The sequence below is a fragment of the Schistocerca gregaria genome, chromosome 3, assembly GCF_023897955.1.
Source record: "Schistocerca gregaria isolate iqSchGreg1 chromosome 3, iqSchGreg1.2, whole genome shotgun sequence".
Classification (NCBI taxonomy): Eukaryota; Metazoa; Arthropoda; class Insecta; order Orthoptera; family Acrididae; genus Schistocerca; species Schistocerca gregaria.
The window spans coordinates 941,018,553-941,037,451 of NC_064922.1; the positions used below are offsets into that span (position 1 = coordinate 941,018,553).

General features: G+C 38.2%; 1 protein-coding gene and 1 long non-coding RNA gene across 2 annotated transcripts in view; one reads left to right on the forward strand and one right to left on the reverse strand.

Annotated features, from left to right (window-relative positions):
* Positions 1–7,656, reverse strand: part of LOC126355713 (solute carrier family 22 member 7-like) — a 57,400-nt gene extending 49,744 nt beyond the window's left edge. Inside the window, exon 1 of the mRNA XM_050006081.1 lies at positions 7,400–7,656. Within this exon, the coding sequence (XP_049862038.1) occupies positions 7,400–7,656 (257 nt within the window). The remainder of the gene's footprint in view (positions 1–7,399) is intronic.
* A 1,082-nt stretch (positions 7,657–8,738) lies between these two features.
* Positions 8,739–12,727, forward strand: LOC126355862 (uncharacterized). The gene is made up of 4 exons (XR_007565544.1): positions 8,739–8,927; positions 9,135–9,254; positions 9,332–9,492; positions 9,647–12,727. It is a non-coding gene; the product is annotated as an uncharacterized LOC126355862 (long non-coding RNA).
* Positions 12,728–18,899: the final 6,172 nt, after the last annotated feature.

Below are 18,899 nucleotides of genomic sequence, written 5' to 3' on the forward strand. Positions count from 1 at the left end.
GAGGGAGAGGTTGGTGGAATTACAGTTGTTTCAAACTGCGCAGGTATGGCCTCTTCTATTAATAGCCTTGCCTCTTCTAGTGAAGATCTAGATCCTATTTTCTCCACAACATTTAAAAAATGATTATTCAAAATATTTTCAATTTCTGATTGTTTGTTAGTGCACTTGTCATTCAGTTTTATTGCACTAAAGTCTTCCTGTGCTCTTGGTTGCCCTGTTTCCCTTTCAATAATATTCCAAATTGCTTTAATTTTATTATCAGAGTTACTGATCTCAGACATGATACACATGCTTATGGATTTTTTTATAACTTTTCTTAGTACCGCACAATAGTTTTTATAATATTGAACAATTTCGGGGTCAGTACTCCCTCTTGCTGTTAGATACAGTTCTCTTTTACGGTTGCAAGATATTCTTATTCCTTTAGTTAGCCAAGGTTTTTTATATGTTTTCTTGGAATTATGATTAACTATTTTCTTGGGAAAACAATATTCAAATACCCTTAAAAATGTATTGTGAAATAAGTTATATTTCAAGTTTGCATCGGGTTCCTTATACACTTCATCCCAGTCTAGCTGCTGTAGGCTTTCCCTAAAGTTTGCAATATTTATATTGTTAATTGAACGCACTGCTTTGCAAGTCTGATTTATTATACTGCATGGAGCTATGTCATGTACTGTAACATGCTGTGCACTATGATCTGAAAGACCATTCTCAACAGGATAAGCATTTATGTCCTTAAACTTATCTTGGTCTATAAAAAAGTTATCTATCAATGTACTGCTGTTCTTTGTTATCCGAGTAGGAAAATCAATGACGGAGCTCAAATTGAAAGAACTGAGTAATACTAAAAGGTCATTCTTCCTATTACACTCTTTCAGGGAATCAACATTGAAATCCCCACAAATGATAATTTGCTTCCCCCTGTCTGACAGATAGCACAACAAAGCATCCAAGTTTTCTAGAAATAGCTGGAAATTCCCTGAGGGGGACCTATACACTGTTACAATTATGAAAGTGCCATCATTTAGTTTAAGTTCAGTGGCACATGCTTCCATATGTTGCTCTACACAAAATTTTTTAGTTTCTAAATTTTTTGCACTGTTGAAGCTTTTGACATATATGGCAACTCCTCCTCTCATCATATTATCTCTACTTACATGTGCAGCTAATTTGTACCCATTGATGCTAACCTTTTGCATATCAGTGACAATGTGATGCTCAGACAGGCATAGTATATCTATTACATTCTCAGTTTCTATATATTCTAAACAAAGCAGAAGCTCATCAATTTTATTCTTCAATCCCCCAATATTCTGATGAAATATACTAACATTATTTTTCACTTTACTTTTGTGAGTATCTTGAACTTCTTTAACATCTTTAGTACTTGCCTTGCTGAGTTTCCCACTGGACACTGAGCTTACACTAAAAAAGAGTTTCCACCATGAGATGTAGTTCCTCCCCCCTTTAAATTTCCTGCTATCAGCCCAGCCAGTTTACCCTTCCCCTTCTTGTTAGAGTGTAGACCATGTCTAGTATAGTCCCACCTACAGAGTGAATCAACACGAACCACACCAATGTGTGAACCTGCACCAGATCCAAGTAGCCGTTCCAACTCCAAATTAACTCTCCTGACAGAAGAGGTCAAATGAGGCCGGTCGTGGCGCTCCAGAACCGACACAAACCCAACACCGGTATGATTCGATGCCGATGCAATCTTTGCCAGGTCACACTCTATGCTGTACCCCGGATCTCTGTCAATACTGTTGCCCGGCCCACCCACAATAACCACGGTGTCTTCCTTAGTAAAACCTTTACATAGTGAACCTAAATCCTCTGTAGCCTGCCCAAGTTCAGCACTAGGTTTGAAAAAACTTGTGACCTGGTAATCCAACCCTAATTCATCCTGCAGAAGTTGGCAATGTTGACTGGAGTACATTCTCACAAAGTACTGAAAGTGGCAGTTACAAAATACAGGGAGGGATAGGACCTTTCAAACTTGTACTGAAACCAGACTGTAGTCACAGGAGATGAAGAATATGAAAGGAAGCATGGTTCAAATGGGGTGCGAGATGGTTGTAGCCTATCCCTGATGTTGATCAATCTGTACGTTGAGCAACCAGCAAAAGAAACCAAGGGAAAATTTCAAGAGGCAATTAATGTTTAGGGAGAAGAGGTATGAAACTTTGAGGTTGACTGATGACATTGTAATTCTGTCTGAGACAACAAAGGACTTCGAAGAGCAGTTGGACGGAATGGATGGCATTTTAGAAAGAAAAGTAATATCAACAATAAAATTCTGTCGACAGTGTTGTGTACCCTGCCGATGACGTAGCACTCACTGCCACAGCAGCAACAACTAGTGCAGCCACTTTGAGCACTGACGAGGAAATCTCCCACACTCAAACAGACATTGCAATGACAGCGCGATCTAATGTTGTTCCTGAAATTACTCTGTTCTCACGCAGCTTCGTGTACGATTCAGTTCCGAAACAATCTATCGCAGGCGAAGAGAGCACATCTTGTTCACAGTTGGATAACACTATTGTCATATACAACATTCTGGCAAATGACTCTTTGAATAAATGTAACGGCTGACAAATGGCGTTACACCTTACAGACAACGCTACAGATACACTGAGACGCGTGACCTGCATTCGGACACCAGTGTACAAGCAATTCCCACTTTAAAAATCTAAAAAGTTCGTATCGGAGTCCCAGAAAGATTTCAAAGGCCGCCTGACAAAAAGAAACTTTGCATTGCTCACGGAGAAGCTATTGAGGCAGCACAAAAATTGAGCCCAGTAGTCCAATTAGGCTGCAAAACGGAAAAACAGTCAACCTGAAACAACGGCAACGTCATGAACTGCCTCATTAGAACCCATGGACTCAGGCAACAATCTAAGTGAAATACCAGTTGGTCCTTGATGGATGGACGATGCAAGGAACAGAAATGAGGGCCAACAGTAGCTTTATACTGAAATCTTTGTGTGAATGTGTGTGTATGGACAGAGCGCCATTTAGCAGGTCGGCTATATCTCCTTCTTAAGGACCGATACTTTGACGTACAACAGAACAACGATTAATATTAACGGAATTCAGAGCAGTCACAGATTTCCCATACACCACTAATGTAAGCATCGTGCTGTTAGAAGAAGTTTGTGTGTAGAACCAAACGCAGCGAGATTTGTAGCCATAATGAACATCAGAAAAGAGAATCACACAGGAACTCCAATCCTGCTACGAGATGGTTCTTCATCACTCTAACATAATACGACTGACAAATGGACAGTCATATCCTGTCGAATCAATGGCATTCAGATTGTTAACTCATATGCACCAACTGGCAGTAACCGCTAACAGAAACGTTCTTACTTTTATAAAAATGATGTGCCTTGTTTAATTAGTGAATATGCCGTGAATTTTATCACACGGGAAGATTTTAACGGTGTTATCTGAGTAAAAGACGAAACATCGAACTTTAATAAATGAACAGAACTCTACCACCTCATCTCTGGATTGACACTACTTGACACTTGGGAGAAAATACATGGCGACCACGTCACATTCACACACGTAGCCTGCAATTCCGCCAGCCGGATAGAACGCATTACGTCTCTGCCGCTCTTGGCCGTATTGTAATGAACAGTGATATTGCTCCAGTCAGTTTTCTGACCACAGTGCTCATCAATGATAGGTAACCTCAAACGCCCAGAAATGTTTCGTAGGAGAGGCTACTGGAGAATTCTAGGCAAGCAGCTGGATGCAGACATCCAATGGGTGTCAGATCAAGTAAAGCACTCCAAAACCCAATACAGATCGACTATTGAATATTGGCTACACAGAGCTGTACTGAAACTTTGATCAATGGTAAAAAGTTAGGCTGTTGGTTCAAACAAACGACAGGATTTTACTTCTCATGTTTCTGTGAACCATACCATGCCACCAACATCAAAGCTGATGGCACTTATCACCACATAAAGAAGTACAAGGCTACAATTATGAACCTGTATAGCAAACTAATGGAATGCCTGATAATGCGATCCGCATCAAAGGACATTGAATCAGAGGTAACAGCCTCACTGTACGACACTTTACGAACAATGCGGCGACAGAAAGTGAAGCTAATTGAAGAGGTTGTTGATGGGACAGGGGCTGCAGTTACAAGACAATGCGGTATCTCATCACATGTGTATAACACTGCTGAGAACTTTATGGCAGGCAGGAGATCAATGACACGCTTTGCACTGAAGTACTCAATTAAATAGTTTCAAGACAATGGTGCGCTTGAGGCCCCATTCAGTGAAGATGATGTAAAACAGGCTGTGTTCAGCTCCACAAAATGAAAATCTCCTGGACCCAACGGTCTTGGAGGGGAATTTGGTCTACATTACCGGAATATCTTGGCCCCAGCATTAACTCAAATTGCTAACAAATTATGGCAGGTTGAATCTGTACCAGAGGAACTCAAAGAAGGCTTCGTTGTGCCTTTACCCAGAAAAGGAAACAGCAAAAGGATACATGAAATGCGACCTATCGCCTTACTTAATTCAGGCTTTAAAATCATAGCACCGACTATGAAACAGCGAATGCAACTGGTGTTACATAAAATACTAGGAAAATACCAACATGGTGCAGTACCTGAACAGAGTGTAGTATCAGCTGCCTGCGACCTATGGGATGTCATCTGTGCTCTGGCAGACAATAACGACCCTGGTGCACAACTATTTTTAGACTTTGAAAAAGCATATGACCACATGGACCATGAATTTATGATTAAGGTACTGCCGAATAAGTGTTTCTACCAACGTTTTGCCAAACTATGCAGCACTTCATTTCCAATGCCATATCACGTATTTTGATTAATGGCCACCCTTCTGACAAAATTTTAATTAGGAGGTCTAGCAGGCAAGGTTGCCTTCTATCAGTGGCGTTGTATGCCATCGTGCTAGAACCCTTACTTGTACGCTTAACGCAGCAGTCACTTGGGATCGCCATCAGAACGGAGAAAGTGGCTTGCATTGCTTATGCTGACGATGTGTGGTTAGCGATACAATCTTAGTAAATTTGACGGAAATGGGGAACCTCGTCAGCGACTTCATTGCGGTCGTTGGTGCAAAACTAAACAAAAGAAAGACAACTTTGGTTTATGGAGGAAGAAGCATTGGTGATGCTATCCATCTCAACTGGTGTGAAATAAGGGCATAGCACAAATCTCTCGGAGTATACTGGGGGGCAATACCAGACAGAGACATTATGGTGACAAAAAACTGGACAGACATGCTGCACAAGATCAGAGCCACAACATGCATTTCGTCACATAGGGAATTAGATCTCCTGCAAAGATTATACACAGTCAGAATATCTACAGCGAGCAGAATGTACTATTTGGGCCAAATCCTACCAGTCTCAAATCAGCTAGCAGACAGCATACAGAAAGCCTTCTGTTGGTATGTCCTCAGAGGTCACAGTTTCAAAGCAAGCTTTGAAATGTTGGCCTCACCAATCTCACGAGAAGGAAGCGATCTCATCAGTGCCAGACATGTCTCGGATCTTTCTGATCAACCGCATGCATAAAACTATCACCAATGACTCACCGAGATTAATTAAAAACTTAACACTAAATTTAAGGCCATGCAGTGTACTGCTCCCAATTAATGAAGCTGTGATACCAGTTAATTCAACTGCTTGTGTTAAGCATATGACCCACGCTTGTGTTCTGGTTTGGCAGAAATAATCAGCTTTCACCATCAAACTATTTCAATTTCCGATTGCGGCTGTCATTGGTCTTTCCTTCAGAATTATTACTATTCATAATAAATTAAAGACGGTGCATAAAAATATTCTTCGATTTGCCCGTGTCGCCCAAAAATTGTGATGATTAACAAAATTATCACTCAAATAGCAATAGATGCTTTTCTTTTAACAAATCTGCTCAAAATTCTTTCAATGTTATCTTAACATATGCATTCATTTAACCACTAACAAATGAAGAATCATTCGCAGTCAAAGGAAAAACATGCAATATCTGTATTCCATTTTTTTATGATGCATTCTGTTTTATTTGAAAACAATTTACGGCAAGTTTTTCCAAATTTTACACCGACTGGCTTTGGGACGTGAGGTGGTTTGAACCCATCTGATATCAACCTTGAAAATGATGTTCTATGGTTTCTCATTTCCGATTTAGGTAGATGTCAGGTTTGGTCCATTACTACAGGAACACAACCAATTCCTCTCTTTCTGACAGATTCCAGTTCCTTTATAGATGCAGCCCCTCCACTTAAACAAAAAGAAGTGCACTGAAGGTGAGTCAAACATCCCTTTGGGGATTCCCAGGTCCCAGCACTAAAAACCATATGTTGGAAGGGATCTGTACACAAAGATGGCTCACTTGTGGAACGGCGATATATCATGTCTTCAACTTTTACTGCAACAACGATTTTCTACTGTGAAATGTCTTATTCGCAATAACCTTTCGACAGTGAGTCCAACTGTACAACTCTAACGTATTTGTAAATAAACATCATGTGAATGACAATGTATGTTGAACATCACAGAGGAGTTTATTAGCATCAAAGCCTGTATAGTCATATCACGATGGACAATTACAAAATCATTTATGATTTTAAAAATGCTTTAGAAGAGTAGTTGAAATTAATGTGTGAACCAATGTTAAGAGCCCAAAACTATAGCTGATAGTATTTGTGTTCTCAGTTTTCTTTTATAAATATATCTGGGTGCTATAGTTCCAAGTTGACTGTTGAAATAATAATTTCCTAAACATTCTTGGTCACTTAACCAAACTGAAGAATATTAGTGAAATGAAAGATACTTTGATAAACACGCAAGCATGTCCAAAGGAATTTTGCATCATAATTTGGAATAACACGGGCGCTGCTACATTGTAATACTATAGTATTTTCTAGTGTGGGTGTCTTTTTAAGTATGGAGTTTAATGTACCTACTGGGCTTCTGTCCATTGTCTTCACTTTCAACACTAGACTGATATAAAGCTTGAATTGAGCAGTTAGGTGTGTCCATCGATTTTACAAATTACCAGGGCCTTTGATAGATTTTTTCAAGATGTGAGTGAATTTTCGTAGGCTACACAAACAGGCCATATTATTGATGCATGATTTACCATTTCCACAGCTGCTCTAAATTCTCGTTGATAATGAGAACATAATAATTGTTGTTTTCAAAAAATTCTCTCAATAGTACTACTGAATGCAGCTATATCTTTGATTATTTTTCTTTCCTTGTTTGGTATGTAGTCTGTAGGAACCAATTTAGAATTTGTTTGATCTTTATGGCATGATTCATCTTTTGTAAACCACTAGCACAACTAGTAACAGAGGAAAGTTAAGAATTAAACATAGTCCCTACTGCAAACCTGGGAACAGTGAAGTTCTTCCACTCCTCGAGTGACAGGTTGGTGTGTTCTCGACCAGGTACATGGCACCAGTGATCAGGAGTCTGCATAGCAATGTAGAACATATTGACGCTCATCAGGTTGAAACATGATGCAAAACAAACGAAGACAACGTTCAGTCTCATCTGGAATTTCCCTCTGGAACCAATTGAGTCCAGAACTTCCTCAAATGCCAGAGCACGCTTCACCTTAGAGTTGTTTTCCTGCAACTGAATCATGCAAATCGCTGTTAAGGCAGGTTACTCTAAGGGAAAAAAATAGTGACCTCAAAAAATTTGTACACTTATTTTCTGCATCTATTGACTTACATAGCAGTAGCATTGTCTATTGCAGGGGTTTTTAAAGTCTGCATCACAGTTTCCTAAGGGTTCGTGGCCTTACAGTATAGGTGTCAATGAGGTTACATAAAAATAATCATTTGGTTTATTTGCATTCTGAGTTAAATAACAACATGCATCCTAGTAGTAATATCTAGCTGGTTGTCTAACAAGTTCTATAACTATGGCAGTGCAGTATATGGCAGTCAAATCATAAGACACAATTATACTGTTTTATTCAGTAACAATAACTGTGAAATTAGAGATTCTTCAAATGCAGATTGTTTGTTGCATGTCTTCTGTAATTTGTACTCTTCTGTCAGAATACATAAATTTTTAAATGTAAGCACAGTACTTTATTTCAGATGTCTCATGCAATTCTAAAATCATGAGTAAATGAGTATGCAGTAAGTATGGTGACAGTTAATTGAAATTCGGTTTTAATAACACTACTAAATTTAGTTCAAAGTCCTAACTACTGCAAGCGCGCATCTTAATAAAGTGAAGTGACATTTGGAGTCAAATACAGTAGTTTGGTAAACAAACCATGAGAATGTATTTCTCATAAGTTAAAGGAAAAGACATAACAAAAAAGAAGCTTTCAATAAACAAACTGTAATTCACAAACAGATTCATCTTTAATATTTCAATCCAGAGCAGTAAGGCTGTTGCCAGGTAGTCATACAGAAAGATCACAAATTCACAAGCTGAAAATTTGCATCATTGGCATATGTAGCTCTGGTGAAATGCACATCTTCATGATGCACTGTCTAAGTTTCTGAAGAAACACATGCTTGAAGCAGAAGTGGAGATTTAATTTTGGCATCGATTAACTTGGAAAATAAAATGTACTTTTTAAGATGTTATGCAATGTGTAAGGGGTCCATAGGCCCTTACTATAACTTTGCACTCGGCACAGGTCGATAGGGCGAACAATCGATTGTGACGTGTTGCGAGAGCGAGTGTCGAGATGCGCCAGAGCGGTTGGCGGGAGTGGTGTGTGTGTGGAGGCCTTCGACCATAAATATAATAGACTGGCCCTGACGTCATTTTCGTGGCTCCAACATCTGTGGGCTGAAGTCACTTGAATGTTGGCAAAACATGGTTGTTTCATGTTGCGCTTATGGCTGTACTCAGCGTTTTGTCGGGGGAAATGGCATTACATTTCACGTGTAAGTGTTCCTATGATGGTGCAGACGCATTTATTGAAATCTGCTGAAGTGACTTTTCTATGTTTTTTACACTTGAAATAGAATTTCACGTAAATTAAAGTGTTGAAAGTGATGCCTGTAAAGTCAGACTCGTATTACATTTTGGAAAGTATCTGTGATAATTCGGTTACAGAAGTAAGTATAACTGTTTCTCATTCCTACTCATAGGTTCCCTAAGGATGAAAACCGAAGGCGGCTTTGGATACAGGCCCTGAAGCGGAAAAATTTTAAGCCATCTGCACATACGTGCCTTTGCTCGAAGCACTTCGAGGAGAAATGTTTTGATAGGTTAGTTGTTATTTACAATGTATATTTATGATTTGTATTTACAATGGCTGTTCTTTTTAAACCTGATGTTTTTATAGGGCTAAGACTGGAGGGAATTGGCTAAGAAGTGATGCTATCCCGACACTTTTCGATTTTCCGGAGCATATGAAATCGAAGAGGCCTAAGCTCCGTAAATCGCACAGTACAAGGCGTTCGATAAATGATGCCTCGTCTTCTGAAGTCTGTGCTTCCAATGCCTGTAAGTCTGAATGTTGTTAGAATGTGTGTAACAACTGCGAGTTAGTAAAATATTGTATTAGCATAGAACTGTTGCACATTTCGTTAAGTGCCATTTCGGACATGCTTCGCCCACAAATTATACCACAAAACATGCATTTTTGTTTTGTTTACAGTGACGTTATGCGATATGGAAACGAACACCCCGAAAAACAAAAGTTTCAGGTATATTGGGGACTTTTCGAATAGCGATTTGTGTACTCCTGGCATAGCAGAAAAAGTGATAGATGTGGCAAGACGGCAGGTTAGCATCAAAGTCAGAAAGTTAAAGAATTTGTAGCGGTCATCTCGTGGGATGAAGATGAAAGTCTTGTCTTTGAAATCTTTGATAAATAATCTTGAAAATAATCGTGTTATAAATGAATCACTGGCTAATTTACTAAAGGCAAGTATATTTACAATGACTTTCATTTTCAAAATGTATGACTGATTGCAGGTTGGAATACTTATGCATAAATGATATGGCTTTTTGCTATCAGATGCTGCCACCTGGTACTTTGGAGTTGCTCCAACGTGTCAGTAAAGGTAACGAAGCAAATATGTATCCAGCAGCTCTTAGTACCTTTGCTCTAACACTAAATTTTTACAGTAGCAAGGCATATAGCTATGTAAGGAAAAATTTTAAAACATCACTGCCACATCCACGAACATTAAGAAAATGGTACAGTGCTGTTGATGGGGATCCTGGTTTCAGTAAAGAAGCAGCAATAGCGCTTAGAATAAAGAGTCAAGAACTCATTAGCAAAGGTAAGAAATTGCTTTGTGCCATCTCATTTGATGAGATTGCCGTAAGGAAGCATGTTGAATTTTGTGGAAATAAGTTTATTGGTTACATAGATTATGGTACAGATCTTGACAATGACAATGTGCCTGTTGCAAATGAGGCATTAACATTCATGTTGACTGCTGTTAATGGTTCATGGAAAATTCCAATTGGCTACTTTTTAGTCAATGGCCTGGGTGCTATTGAAAAATCAAACCTAATTAAGGAGGCATTGAAATTTACATATGATGCTGGAGTAGAAGTAATTTCTGTTACTTTTGATGGTGCTCATGTAAACACTGCAATGGTAGACAAGCTAGGGGCCTGTCTCTCAACATGCAGAATGAAATCTTTTTTTAAAAAAAAACCCTCTATGTAAGGATGATGTTTGCATATTCCTTGATCCATGTCACATGTTCAAGTTAATACGGAATACATTAGCTGGTAAAGGTGTCATTTTCGATGGAAACAGAAATCTAATAAAATGGGATTATGTATTAAAATTACATGAGCTGCAAAAAGTGGAGAAACCTCTGGCTGCTACAAAAATAAGAACAAAACACATTGAGTGGTATCGTCATAAAATGAATGTAAGGACTGCTGTGCAAACATTTAGTGGTAGTGTAGCTAATGCTCTAGAATTTCTTGACAAAGATTTGCAGCTAGCTGACTTTAAAGGATGTGAACATACAGTTCAATTTATAAGGATAATGAACAACCTTTTTGATTGTTTCAATACTAGGGATCGCCTGTCCAAAGGGTATAAATCTCCTCTGTCAATGCAGACAGCTGTCCATATTTTACCATTTCTTGATGAAGTGGAAAAATATATTAAGGAGTTGAGACTTGAGGCTAATGGGCCATCTATTTTGTATACTAACAGAAAGACTGGTTTCCTTGGCTTTCTTGTATGTATACAGAGCCTAAGAAAATTACATGTTTCCCTCATAGACAGCTCTCAACCGAAACTAAATTCCTTGCTTACATATAAATGGCTACAGGACCACATAGAGACATTTTTCAGCTCAATCAGAAGATATGGTGGTGATAACAACAATCCCACAGCAGATCAATTCAAAGCATCCTACAAACTATTGCTTATCCATCAGCAGGTAAGAGGGTCAGAATTTGAACCTACTTTAGTTACTGCAGATTGTTCCATTCTCAGTGTATCTTCTGGACTGGATGTAATGCAATCTAACCCATTTACATGAGCTATCAATTGTAATTCAGAGAAGTTAGGCCTAGATGGTACATCAGTCTCTCATGATTACTCATACAGCATTCCTGCTGTCTCATTTGAACAGCTGTCAAATTATGTACGGAATGTTGTTGCATACATAGCAGGATTCGTTGTGCGTATATTGACTAAGTCAGTACATTGTGTAGAATGTGCAAATTCCTTGTGTGGGGCAGTGGACAGTGACATTGGACTAATCAGAAGAAAGAATGTGGGAGGTTTAGTTATTAAAATTTGCGTTATTATTAAAATCTGCAAAGCAACAGAGCAAGCTTATCGGTTGCAACAGGTGAAGGGAATGTTGCAAAAGAAAAATGTTATGCTTATTCTTGTTTCATGTGCTATCGCAGATGTTGATTGTAGTGTTTTTCAATCCAACAACGAACATATTATGGTTTCATGCTTTCCCGGCGAAATGCTGACATTCTGGAGTAGTCGGGTGTTCTGCCGGATGTTCATGTCAAACTTGCACAATATTTCGACAGTGTGCCTCACTGTCGAAATATTGTGCAAGTTTGACACGAATATCCGGCAGAACACCCGACTACTCCAGAATGTCAATATATTATGGACTTTGAGCCCACAGAAAATCACAGAAATGCTCTAATTAAATCAATTTTATTTGAGTATTTTAAAATTAGAAATCACCATTTTGGAAAGTCTGTGATGAAACATTCCAGAAAGGTTGTGTTAGGAGTTTACATACAAAAACTGTGCTGTTTAATGGACATTAAATATTCTATGCCTGATCCCTATTACATTAGAGTTAATAATTGCCAATGTTATGTTGTTTATTATTATTAATGTTTGAACCATGATGTCTACACAAAGTACAGACAGAGGTATCTGGAGTTCTTAGCCTCTCTAAGAGCCCATACTGCATCCACAAAGCCTTTTTCAATATATGTTTGGACTTTACTTCTGTTTTCAGACCAATTGGATTCATTTGTTTTATGTAAACCTAGATATTCTTTTGCTCTTAACAGAATATATATTTATGTACTGTCTTTTTTTATTTTTTGTTCCTTCTAGGTCTGTATGTTGTGTTGTTAATTTGTTTGGGCCCTTATATTTTTACTAAATTTATTTCTAGTCAGTGTCTTCTATATCTTTTTATCTGTTAAACATTGTTCTGCCTTCTTAGAATATGGGCTTAAGAAATAAATCTGTTGGGAAATATTGTGTTGTAAGAAAGAAAATGTGAAACAAAATTTTGTAAGAAATAAAATAATGTTGTGAAATAAATTATTGAGTTAATTTTTTCTGAATATCTATTTTTTCCCCAAGAGATGTTAGTTTTCTTTGACTACTTGCAGCAACTGAGAAAAAAGTGTAATAAATTTAAAATGAGAAAAGCACTTGAAAAAATCCACATGTATTTCTTTTCATGTTATCTATGGAAACTCAAACCCCCAAAAGTTGTTTCACGTAAAAGTTTAAACCAGTTTCTCGATTCTTAGTCAACTGTAGTTGGTGCAATGGATTGTGTTCGCTTCAGTAAATTGTGTCTGCTATAGATATGTAATAGCCACCAGGTAGTAAGTATTTGTCAGATGAGATTGTAATACAAAATTCAGTAGGCTCTGAGTGAAGCATGTTCAGGTACATATATTTCATTCATATGTATTAGCTTTCAAAATTTGCTAAGGAACTTAGTGAAAATGTGAGATTGTGCATGGTGTTGACAGTGCATGTTTGTAAATATCATTGAAGTGTCAAGCACAAAAGTATTTCTATTATCTCAATTGTTACTGCAATGGATAGTGTTCACCTCTGGCAGTATGCATCCACTACAGACACCAGGTATTAAGGATTTGTCACATAAGTTTGCAATAAGAAATTTGGAATGCTGTTTGAGTGAAGCAAGTACAGGTATATATATTTCATTCATATGCAACTGTTTCCAAAATTTGGTACAGAACATCATGAAAATGTGACATTGTGCATGGAATTGGCAGTTCATGAACTCTGCAGAAAACATACCTCACTTTTTCAGTGTAAGAAAACTTTTCCTATCTGTAAAGGTTACTCCTAAGGTAAGCCTAAAATTTATGTTAAAAAAGTGAGTTTTTAAGCTCTAGGTTGACTAATTGTCTTCTGCTGCATTTGTAGTAAGCTATTCAAATTGTTCACAAACTGCAATGATAATTAAAGGGGAGTTTTATTTTATTTATGCCCACATGATTATTATGCAGAGGCAAGGAAAAGTTTCCTCATGATCCCACGCAGTGTCAGAACAAAATGAGATCACTGTACAAGCATTATTTTTCTATTCTTATTGTACTGAGAGACTGCCAAATGTTTTTGTTGTGACAGATGAGCTCTAACCTGTTTGTGCCCTGGAAAATAGCTCTTAATCTGGATGAGGGTCTGTACATTTTTGCAATATTAGGAGTGAAAAGTGTCTCTTACATAGTTTTCTTAAAAAATTATATACTGTCACAGTTATTTTGCAGTTTGTTTCCCCACAGAATGACTATCTTAGGACAGAAGTTGACAACAGTGTTTTAACCTTGAAAAGAGTTTTCCTTGACATTGTTTTCATCGACTGTCAACAAAATACTTTTTAAAAATTTAAATTCATTGGATAGTCTCTTGGAACTTTTAATTTATGGCCTGCCTTGTTTAAATTGAGAGCTGTAACGACTGTTTCAGCTGAAATTTTTTAGGTGTTTCTTGAGACATAATTGACATCTTTTACTACGGTGCACAATATTCACCTTGGTATATGCTTTATTCATTTTGAGGCACTTAATTGCCCACAGGTAGCAAGGATTTGTATATTCAAGTGAGATTATAATAAGGTAAGAGCACCTATAGTCGACACATTAAGAGAATTTTTTCTACCTTATAATTCTATTACATAAATGTGGGCTCCAAAATTATTTTCTGAAACTTCAAAGTCTCACCTTTCATCTAAAATATCATTTTTTTAAACTTATAGTTTAAACTTTTGTAAAAATATTGGGAAATGAACTTTTGAAGTACACCTAAAATTGATACTGAAAATTTTGGCACCTATAGTTGACATTATTCCCATATCCCATTTTCTTTTATAAGTGACTAGAGCTCAAAACGCGGTGAATCCAATGTTTAAAGTTTTGAAACGAGCCCACTATTACTGTTTAAAAGAATTTTAACGAAATTTTACATTCATTGATAGCTTATGGTAATTTCGTCCCGCTGCCCACCAGAGGGGTGTTCGATGTGTCTGTTAGATTTTATAAATGGTACTGTGAACAAATCTAGGTCAAATGTAGTTTGGCATAATTTTTCGCAAATAAAAAGTATTTTTTCTTGAAAGCGTTTGGCAGTCAGTTGAGAAATGTGGGGAAAATACAATACAAACATAGGATGGCAGACTACTGATTTGAAATCCCGCCATGTTTTGCCAACAGTCACGTGGTTTATGTTGGAGCCACACCAGCCCTATAGCTTCTGCACAGCAAAGCCAGTCTACTAGTATCTATGGTCGAAGGTGGAGGCCATTATTGAAATACTGGGTCTTTAACCAAGAAGGGTGTCACCATCGCCGTGGTTAGACGCCTAAATAGTAAATTAATAACGGGAAGTGATGAAGTATCATTATGAAAGTGATCAGTGACGTTACTAGTGCCGATATTTGGTTTTGCGTCTACCGCGTCGGCCTAACTTTGGATTGCAGTCTTGGATGCAGTGATGGATTAGCGTGTGACCATAATGGCAAATGAAGAAAGCCTGTGCTGAGATTAGTCGTAATTAGATATGTATGACGAAGGCAGTGGCTGTCTCCTTTTTGTGTTTTGAGAAGAATATAAGTTCGTAATTAGTAAAACTGTGTTGGTGTTCCTAATTACCATACATTCAGTATTATAGTATTGAACAGGGCGAACTGGAAAGTAACAACTTCCGTAGCAGTCAATTCCGATTACCAGCCCCATTAGGTTCACGGTCAAGTTAATAATAAATATTGGGCTGCTATTCGATCAGATCAGGAAGGGATGAAAACGGAGGTGTTACACCTTGGCGACCGTGACAGGACAAGTGCAATCTTCGGACGAATAGTAAAGAACAGTAGGTAATTTTTATCTTGCTTAACGCGAGAAAATATTTTCCAATTTCGGATGAAGACAGCATGTACACTTTAAACTTGTGGCAATAAATTCATTCGGTTACATATACATAGGTAGATGCAAAATTTAAACTTTGAGACAGTGTTTCGATGTGTAGGATCTTATAAATGATTACTGTAGTTAAAACTGCGTAACCATAACGAATGTTGGACGGTGGACAATGTCTACACGACGTTTTGCAAAATTGAAAATCTTGATAAGAAACAGTGCCTCTTGAACAATACGAACTAATAGCATCTTACGATTGATAATAAACTGTTTTTTCGCCATGTTAGATAAGAGTAGTAGTGTCGATAAACTGTGTTATAATGTGCAAACGCGTAAACCCGCGCGGAAAACTGTGAAAAGTGAACAACAAAGAAAGACACATGTGAACATTACCACAACAAAACGAGCCAAGAATAAATCACGAAAGCTTTTAAAGAAGTGTTAAATAGTAATGTTATGACCGAAATTGCTTTTTGAATGATGAAAATAGAGAAACTTCATGTAGACCCATAAACTGTTATGCAGGCGACAACTTATGTGGAGACGCGATTGTTGAATGACGTCACACAGACTCCTGCAGCAGCTACGCCAAAGAGCTTCGATCCGCGAGGTGATTTCACACATCATCCCAACTACCTGTGCAACGAATAGGTCAGACGCAGACGCAATACACTGGGCAGCGACCAGCGGGACTTCGAGACGCCGAGCGCCAACCCGGCATCTAGCGGCCGATCTACAAACTACGCCCGCCTGCAACGCCACGAAGCGGCCGACTGAGAAGTACAACTCACCACAGATCTTCAGCGTGACTTCACGCGGCTCCGGTGGCAGTACAGCGGCGCGTCACAAAAATGCCACGCCCACTTCAAACGTCAAAACATGGTGACTCCTGGTAACGTCAGTTGGTGAGTGAAGACAACTGGTTATCATAACATTAAATTGTAGTATACTATCTTCACATTAAATATACAGTTACAAACTGTGTTTTGCCTTAGGACAAGTGCCCAATTACTGTAATTTCAGAGAATTTTACGAAACATACTCTGAAATATAGCATGCTTATTTATGCATACTACGCTGTCTAATCGGTGATTATACAAATATGCTCACTGTTTTTGAAGGTTTTACATTTATAAATTTAATGAATGGTGTGATTTGTCTTATTTAAAACATTTTACATAAACTGTGTATGTGAAAATTGATATTTGAATTTATTAGGTTATGTTCACTACTCATACGTACTGTATCAATTTTGGGTTTAACTGAAGATACTGCAGTTACTGTTTGATTAGTTTAGCAGTAATTAGGAGTGTTTTGGCTTACAAGAGGTTATTTTGTATTACTTGCCTGTGCATTAAAAATAAACCAAACATGTCCACCGAAGATAAGCAGGTTTGTGAGGCAGTAGCTGAAAGGAAAGGGATAGAACTGGAAGACAGAGATGATTCAGGAATCAGTGATTATAGGTTGTCATTAGAGAGCCCATTAGCACATTCAACTAGTTACGCCGAGACACCAGGACAAACAACGAGAGATAAGCCTGTTTCAGAGGGTGAGGATATACGGTCAATGTTAGCAGACTTGCTAAAGGAAACCAAGGCAACAAAAGAGAAATTAGAAGAAACTATAGAAAGGAAAGAAATATTCCGCAAATCATTAAAGGAAGGTTTATAAGAAACTAGAGAAAGGGAAGAAATATCCTGCAAATTATTAAAGGAAGGTTTACAACAAAATAAAGAAAGGGAAGAAATGTTCCTCAAATCATTAAAGGAAGATTTACAAGAAACCAAAGAAAGCTTAGAAGAATCATTTAAGGAAACTCTAGCACAAGAGATCAAAACATCGCAAATGAAGATAGAATATAATCTGAAGAAGGAAATGCAGGAGTTACAAGAACGATTGAAGATGGATATCAACGAGAGAGAGAGTAAGCTACAGAAGAGGATAGACCAAGTCCAGGGAGACTTGCTGCTTGATGGAAAATTGTGATTTGGACAATGCCATGTGTGTGAGATGTAATGACCTTTTGTAGAATATTATTATGGAGGCAGCCCACTACCGGAGTCGAGGGATTATTTGGTAAATTGTAATTTCTTTAATTATGTACACTGTGTGTTTTGTTCAGATGTAATAATATCTAGTTTCTTTGCCGATTCTTTTACGGTAGAGGCTCCAAAGAAGCCTTCTAGGGTGGGGATGTAAGGGGTCTGTAGGCCCTTACTATAACTTTGCACTCGGCACAGGTCGATAGGACGAACAATCGATTGTGACGTGTTGCGAGAGCGAGTGTCGAGATGTGCCAGAGTGGTTGGCGCAAGTGGTGTGCGTGTGGAGGCCATTATTGAAATACTGGGTCTTTAACCAAGAAGGGTCTCACCATCGCCGTGGTTAGACCCCTAAATAATAAATTAATAACGTAAAGTGATGAAGTATCATTATGAAAGTGATCAGTGATGTTACTAGTGCCGATATTTGGTTTCGCGTCTACCATGCTGGCCTAACTTTGGATTGCAGTGTTGGATGCAGTGATGGATTAGCATGTGACCATAATGGCAAATGAAGAAAGCCTGTGCTGAGATTAGCCATAATTAGATATGTATGACGAAGGCAGTGGCTGTCTCCTTTTTGTGCTTTGGGAAGAATATAAGTTCGTAATTAGTAAAACTGTGTTGGTGTTCCTAATTACCATACATTCAGTATGATAGTATTGAACAGAACGAACTGAAAGTAAGAACTTCCGTAGCAGTCAATTCCGATTACCAGCCCTATTAGGTTCACGGTCATGTTAATAATAAATATTGGGCTGCTATTCGATCAGATGAGGACGGGATAAAAACGGAGGTGTTACAAATGATGCTGATGCTATACACTTTCAAGCCAGAGCCACCCAAATGCTCAACAAGGAAGTAACCGTCGCACATGCTCCGATTGTGAAAGTAGACGGCTATGTGTCCTGGCAGTTGGAACTTCAACTTGCGTGCACTGTAGGCTGTATGCAGAACCTCCTTCTTAGATTACAGTGGTCTCTTTGTGGAGTTTCCACTTTTCTGTCCAGCGGCAGCCCACAGATATAACCATCAACTGCCCACTTGTATAATGTATCATTCTCCTGCGACTCACTCAACATTGCTGCAATAAACAGCATCAACTTCTCCCATACGATTGCCTCCAACATATGATTCGATTCTGTTACAATCGGCAAAGGTGAAGGTAGTACAATAGACATTGATGCCACTTTCACAATGCACCTCAGGAACCAGGTGGTA